This window comes from Schistocerca cancellata, chromosome 2 (genome assembly GCF_023864275.1).
Source record: "Schistocerca cancellata isolate TAMUIC-IGC-003103 chromosome 2, iqSchCanc2.1, whole genome shotgun sequence".
Classification (NCBI taxonomy): Eukaryota; Metazoa; Arthropoda; class Insecta; order Orthoptera; family Acrididae; genus Schistocerca; species Schistocerca cancellata.
The window spans coordinates 806955489-806963273 of record NC_064627.1 but is presented as its reverse complement, the minus strand read 5'-3'; the positions used below and the strand labels follow the sequence as shown (position 1 = coordinate 806963273).

The following is a 7785-nucleotide window of genomic DNA, read 5'->3' as shown; positions in this document are numbered from 1 at the left end:
CGCGGGAAGCGAGAACGCTACCGCACGACCACGAGCTGCGCGGTAGTCGTCGTGGGGTTGTGGACCACTGCGGCTGCGGCGGGGACGGAGCCTCTCCACCGTTTCTAGGTCCCCGGTTACCATACAATACAATACAATACAACTGACCACCCAGATTAACCAAGGGGCTAGCAACAGTGTCTCCTCAAGGACCGTTCCGCGAACGTTGCTGCGTGTGGGCCTCCGCTGCAGGTGGCTGGCTGATGCCCCCATCCTGGCTGCTGCTCATCGGCAATACCGCAACTTGACGTCCACTGAGTGGAGACAGGCGGCCATTTCAGATGATCCAACAATCGTCGGAAGGGTACAGACCGGCGGACGGACCTTTATGGTCTTGGAAATATTTTCGTGGCATTCTCTGAGCGATTTCGTCATTCTAGAAGGCAGGATAGCTCAACACAAATATGCGTCCCTCCTTGTAGACCATGTCCATCCCAACACGCAGTTTGTTTTTTTCTCGGCACGACGGCATCTACCAGCAGGACGATGCAACGTGCCACACAACTCACAAAGTACGTGCGTACTTCAAAGAGCAGCAGGATGAGGTTATCGTACTCCGCTCGCCATCAAACGTCCCGAATTTAAGCCCAATCGAGAATCTATGGGACCAGCTCGATCTGGCTGTTCGCGCCATGCATCCTCATCCGAGAAACATAGCGCAGCTGGCCACATCACTGGAGTCGGCGTGGCTCCACATCCCTTGCAGAGCATCCTGGACGTCCGTGCTGCAAAAGGTGGTTAATCGGGCATGTGATAGATGGTCACATTAATATGACTGGATGTGTAGGAGGGGGGACCCAAAAGAAACCGGACTCCGAGAGAGCTGCCACTCGTAGACGTAGTACAGGGTTCTCACGCTAGATGGTGTTAGTAGATACCTTCATGAAACAGCTGTGCAGATGGCGTCAGTGTACAGCTGAACGTGCAAGTGTGGTATTGTGTTTCTCTGACTATTGGCGGGTTACCTCTGCGAAGTCATTATGGCAACTTTAGAACAAAGAGTGTGTCTGAAATTTTGTTTCCTGCTTTAAAAAAAAAACTGCAACGGAGACACACCAAATGCTTCAGGAAGCTTTCCAGGAAGAGCCGCACACAGGTTTTCGAGTGGTTTGGGTGCTTTAAAAGTGGTGAGATGTGTGTTGAAGACCAAGCTCGTTCTGGACGCCCTTCAACATCGCTAAATGAGGAGAATATTGAAAAGGTCCGCCAAAAGATCAACGAGGATCGTCGCCAAACGATCGACCAAATTTCAGCAGAGACAGGAATAAGTTGGAGCTCGTGCCAGCGGATTTTGAGTGAGGACTGGCACATGAGACGTGTTGCTGCTAAATTTTTTCCACGCCTTCTCACACAGAAGCAAAAAACCATACGCACGAATGTGTGTCAGGACTTAAACAGAGATTGCACGTGATCCAAACTTCTTGAACAAAGTCATTACAGGGGATGAGAGTTGGTGTTACGGGTATGACCCAGAAACCAAGCAAGCGTCAAGCCAGTGAAGGACTCCCAACTCTCCGAGGCCAAAAAAAGCAAGGCAAGTGAGGTCAAATGTGAAGATGATGATCATTGTCTTTTTTGATGTTCGTGGAATTGTGCATCGGGAATTCGTACCCCATGGCCAGACTGTTAACCAGCACTTTTACTAGGATGTTTTAAGGCGTCTGCGAGAGGATGTGAGGAGGAAACGCCCGGAATTTTGGCGATCAGGTGACTGGTTTCTGCATCACGACAATGCTCCAGCACACACGGCCTTACGAGTGACCCATTATTTGGCATCTCAGAGGTGGTCTGTCGTTCCCGACGCTCCGTATTCGCCGGACCTAGCCCCGTGCGACTTTTTCCTGTTTCCACGAATGAAAAAAAACGCTAAAATGGGAACGTTATGACGATGTGGAGGCGGTAAAAACAGCGTTGCAAAGGGCACTGGACAATGTCAAACTTGAAGAGTTCCAAACATGTTTCCATCAGTGAGAAAAGAGACTTGACAAGTTAATCGCATGTAATGGAGAGTATTTTGAAGGTGACTGAAGTAATTTTGTAAAAAGGTTCATCAATAAATTTTTTATGACAACAATCCGGTTTCTTTTGCATCCCCCCTCGTACATTGGCAGCAGCAGAATCGTTCTGCAGTCAACTTCAAATTCCGGTTCTCTGAGTATTCACAGTAGTGTTTGGCGGGAAGGGTGTATGATTCCCTCCAGGAATTCCCATTTGAGTTATTATTACAATGCCTGCTCCTACAGATATACTTACATGTCTCAAGGAACAGACTATGGTGTCGATCTGTAGCTGTAGTAACACAATGAAATTTTGTAGCAATTGCGAATATTTTTGATATCGGCTGTATTGGAAATGGATATGATCATACATGAAAATTTATGCCGGACCAGGACCCAAACCCGGAATTCTCGTTTATCGCGGGCAGTTGCCTTAACCATCTCGGCTACCCGTGCACTCCTCCAGCAACGATCCAAACCTGTGTGTGCCACAGTATCTACGTTCCCATTGGTCGCAGCTTATCTCCAATCCCACAACAGGTTTGATTAAACAAGCGTGTTTAACGTAAGTTTTCTCGTCGTTCAGCTGTAATGTTTATTATTACAATAGCTTTCATTTTTCAGATGAACAAGGCCCAACGCCGATGACAGAACAGGTTATGTGCCGGGACCTTAATCGATCATATACGTCATCACAATTTCTTGCAAATATGGCCTGTATCTTTACATATACAATCTAAATAAAATACGTGCAAGTATCTGGGAGGATTTCACTGACAGCCTTTAAAAATTAGTCACCGTTTTCCAGTTATAAAAGTGGGTGTTTCTTGAGACAGCCGAAATACGCCAGTTTCCAACTAGCGCTCGAGTTGGCTCTAATGGCTCTGAGCACTATGGGACTTAACATCTGAGGTCATCAGACCCCTAGAACTTAGAACTAATTAAACCTACCTAACCTAAGGACATCACACACATCCATGCCCGAGGCAGGATTCGAACCTGCGAGCGTAGCGGTCACGCGGTTCCAGACTGAAGCGCCTAGAACCGCACGGCCACACCGGCCGGCAGCGCTCGAGTCCCAACGGTTACTGAGAGGGAACAACCTTAGTAGTGTAATTTGTAGGAAACTCATTTTACTTTAGGATAGGGAGATTACATACGAGAAGTTGATAGTTTCTGAGTTATAACCAAAAAACCATCAAAAATGAGATTTTTTACCTCATCTGCATCTTTTCGATGTTGCGTCACAAAATTTTGTTGACAAACCTGAGATTCGGATTCAGCACCATGAAAGACGTGTAGAATGGAAGATATCGGGCCTACTCCACATCTTTGCCGCTAGGGCCTCTTTCGAGCACAAATTGGTTGCATTATTTTTAAGACTACCCCGCCATTTGAGTGTATGATTCTTGTGTGCAATCTAGTTTTGTGTCTACCTGCTTTGGGCCGACTTTCCCATATATGATGTGCTTGTACGATAATGTGTTGCATTCCTACAAGCTGTTAATTTTGTACCATTTGTGTCATGGTAAGCAAATGGGTTGAACTATGTATTTGTCATCATGCACAGTACCCCGAAAAATGACGTTAATGGTCTAAGAACATTGTACTCGACAACGGCGTGAAAGCCGAAATGTAGATTGTACAAAAGAAGTAGACAGTCAACTGGTGGTGCATTCTTTCAAAAAATACCGTTTGACTGTGGCTCAGCACCATCGAAGACTTTCAGTGATGATGTTATGGTTCTAGGCGCTCAGTCCGGAACCGCGCGACTGCTACGGTCGCAGGTTCGAATCCAGCCTCGGGCATGGATGTGTGTGATGTCCTTAGGTTAGTTAGGTTTAAGTAGTTCTAAGTTCTAGGGGACTGATGACAACAGATGTTAAGTCCCATAGTGCTCAGAGCCATTTTTGATGATGTTATGGGCATCACACAGATTAAGGAATGGTACAATCAGTTTAAAGACAGCTGCACATCATGGACAGCGAGCCTTGCTCCAGTCGGTCATCAACATGCTGAAATGACCATGTCATTGCGAAAGTGAACGATGTGGTGATGCGGGATCGTCGTGTGGCTATCAGAGAAATTGCAGATGAGATTGGCATCAGCACTTTTTCGGCACATTCCACTGTGACCAAAGATTTGGCCACGAAGACAGTGGTGGCGAAATTCATGCTGAAGCTGCTGACAGCAAATAAACTTCATGCTGAAGTCTCACAGGACATGCTGGACTCCAGAAACAGTGGCCACGGTGGTTCTAGACGCTTCAGTCTGGAACCGCGTGACCGCTACGGTCGCAGGTTCGAATCCTCCCACGGGCATGGATGTGTGTGATGTCCTTAGGTTAGTTAGGTTTAAGTAGTTCTAAGTTCTAGGAGACTGATGACCCCAGATGTTAAGTCCCATAGTGCTCGGAGCCATTTGAACCATTTGAAGCCAGTGGCCACGACTTCGTGAACAGCATAATGACGTACAGGTATGACCCAGAAACAAAATCCCAGTCATCACAGTGGAAGCATTTCTTATCACTAAGACCAAAGAAGACCTCCCAGTGCGCAGTAACGTGAAAGTGATGCTGACAGCTTTTACTCCCGCGGTGTGGTACACCATAAGTACGCAAAACTGGGTCAATCACCAAAGAGTACTGCAGGGATGTCCTCCATCGCCTAAGTGCTGTGCAGCACAGGAGACTAGACTTGCAGTCAACAGAAAATTGGCGCTTCCATCACAACAATGCTCCAGCACATTCCTCCCACTTGATTCGGACTTTTTTTGCCAAAATACAGATTCTTGTGCTTCAACAAGCTTCTCACTTTCCTGATATGGCCACTATGACTTCTGGCTGTTCCCCAGACTCAAGAGACCATCAAAAGGAACGCAGTTTTAGACAACAGCGAACAATTAAGGCAGCAGCGAGAGGCGAGCTAAACTCCACTCTGAAAGAGGCTTTTTCGGCATGCTTCTGACAATGGCGGCACCTCTGGCAGAAGTGTGTGGAGTCCCAAAGGAAGTACTTTGAGGGTGATAAGGTGTATAAAACTCCAGGTATGTCAGTCAGTTCCTTCCCCCGGCCAAAGACCAGATACTTTTCTAACAGACCTTGTACATTTAAGAACATGGAAATGTGTTTTAAAAAATTTTAATTTTTAGCAACTATATTACAACCCTAGTAGACCCATGGTTTTAATCTTCCACAAATTCGTAACAGCTGTGAAACTTAATGCAAACAAACACCTCAGTTCCCTCCAACTACTGCTGCACTTGCCCTCTCTGAAGTATTGTTCATCTCCTAATCTCTTGTCGCTAACTTGAATCATTGTACACTGATCAGCAAGAACATTATATGACCACCTACGTAATAGCCAGTATGTCCAACCTTTGGCACGGATAACAGCCACTGTGCATCATGGCATTAAAGCAATGAGGCCTTAGTGGGTTGCTGCAAAGAGATGGCACCATCGAAGACTTGTCTGACTCCATTATCTCTGTGAAATTGAATTGGGACTCTATGCAGAACTGGCGATTAATTTGTTTGCTGTGAAGACGACATATTGTATCACCGAAACAGGTCCTAATATATACAGCTGAAGTTACCATTATTGCACTTACGCATACATCACAACCGTGTTGATGATAAACAACAGTGGTATAACACTTTCCATTTCCGTCAGTGTATGTTATAAATATACCTTCCGATGAGCAACAGGTCCGGATAGTTATTGTGCCCACGCACGGACATACGTTTGGCGCCTACGGACGGTTTCGTCGCATCGCCTGTCTGGACCCGCCGAAGAGCCGGGGCGTCAGGGTGGCGAACGGGGGTGGCGGCGGGTGGTCGCGGCTGAAGGCGACACGAGAGACAAACGCGCCGGCGGCCCGCTATTGCTTTCCGCGACGCGGCGGCAGTCTGTGAATCGAGAGCCCGGCCGCGCATGCGCACTCGGCCCGCCGCGACCCTCCCACCTCCGGCGCCCGGCGCAGCTCGCGGCGGGCTGAATGGACGGTCAGTAGCAAGGCTGCCGCAGCGGCAGCAGGTCACCCGGGAGCGTGCGTGTGTGGCCGTGTTGTCGGTGCGCTGTGTCTGTACGGTGCGGTCGCGATCGTGTGGTGCGCTCTACCAGACAATGGATAACGGCGGCGGGGCCGCGCTCGAGGATATCGACTGCAAGATCGTGCTCGTGGGTGACTCCAAGTGTGGCAAGACGGCGCTCGTCGAGAGATTCGTCTCGGACAAGTTTGTCGAGGTGAGTCCATGCCGGCACGGAATTCCGAAGACGCGGCGGTGTGAAAGCACCGTTCTGTGTGTTTTTGGGCGCAAGGCCCTCTCTAGCACACGTGGGGCGCATTCCAGGTGCGTCCATCTGTTATTGTTGGCAACTGTGGAAACTACTCCACGAGAGCCGTAGGAGCTGTCAGATTTTTACCGCGTCCTGCCGTTAACGCTTTGTCAAAGTCAAAGGAAAGCATCGATATAGTTTTGGTTTATCAACATAAATGCATTTAGCACATAGCGATGCAGTTTTTTTTCCCTTTCCCAACAGCACACAGACGCTTGTCTATTTGTGAGGTAATAACCATTTTAAAAGTGATTTGTAGAAACATTTTTTCCTGCTCATGCTGTGAAGAGCAGTAAACCTGATGTTTGAGCGTGTGTTGTGTTCACAGACATAACACTCTTCAACGACAGTCCCAGATTCTAGCACCTGCTGACACCTATAGTCACCTGATTCCGTTACACAGACCGCAGCTTGGTTAACTAACTTTTCACCTTAGAAGAGACACAAGCGTCGCTTTCTATAGAGTTGACATTGAAACTTCTTGACGAAGACTGTCTCTATATCCAGAGGAGGTGCTGCTTATTTGTTGTGTGATTATGTACCAACAGTTTTGCCCAGCCTGCGATCAAAGTTATCGAAACATAGCTGCGCATAAATCGGCTTTAAGCACTCTTTTTTTCTGAGAAGTAAGTACACTGAAAATTTTAGAAACTTTTGATTTCTCTGAAGTTCGTAGACTGTGTGGCATTCCTGTTGGAATTTACGCGCTTCTTGTACCTTTTTTTCCCTTTCTACGCTGCAGCAGGTAATTGTTGGCCTTTTTAGCGTATTGGCCCAGTTATTAGACATTGATTAGGATCAGTTTCGTGCTCTGAAGCAGAACTTACCCAAAAAATGCGAATCGCTTGCCATATTATTTCGCTTACAATTTTCTGGAGAGCAGTTCACATTGAGTGTTGTTGCTTCCCACAATTTAACAAAACGCATCATGAGACACAGAGATGTAACGTTGCAGCGAAAGTGTAAATACTGCGTAAGGAGTGGAAAACATGCGCTTTGAGGGGAACTAAGTAACGCCGTACGATGAATACGTTCAGAGACTAAGGTGATATTCGCTCAAATGTACCATTTGTAGGTACACACATATACCCACTGAACAAAGTCCCTCCCCTACCCACGCAATCGCACAGAATTGATGACACTAAGAAAATTTAGTTGTTGTATTGGAAACGTACGTAGGGTTTTTCTTTATCTGCGAAAAATGCGACAAGAGCCATCGATATTTTCCATGGAAATAAAATATGCTATGTTCACTACAGCACTGTCCGCCCCCGGTAGCTGAGTGGTCAGCGCGACAGAATATCAATCTTAAGGGCCTGGGTTCGATTCCCGGCTGGGTTGGAGATTTTCTCCGCTCAGGGACTGGGTGTTCATCCCCATCGCCGAAGTGGCGTCAAATCGAAAGACTTAAA

At 47.2% G+C, this 7785-nt stretch overlaps 1 protein-coding gene across 1 annotated transcript in view; it reads left to right on the top strand.

The window, feature by feature from the left end:
* The first annotated feature begins 6064 nt into the window (after positions 1–6064).
* The window catches only part of LOC126162667 (rho-related GTP-binding protein RhoE-like), a 280013-nt gene continuing 278292 nt past the window's right edge, over positions 6065–7785 (top strand). The window contains exon 1 of the mRNA XM_049919316.1: positions 6065–6280. Coding sequence (XP_049775273.1) covers positions 6161–6280 — 120 coding nt within the window. The 5' untranslated portion in view covers positions 6065–6160. The remainder of the gene's footprint in view (positions 6281–7785) is intronic.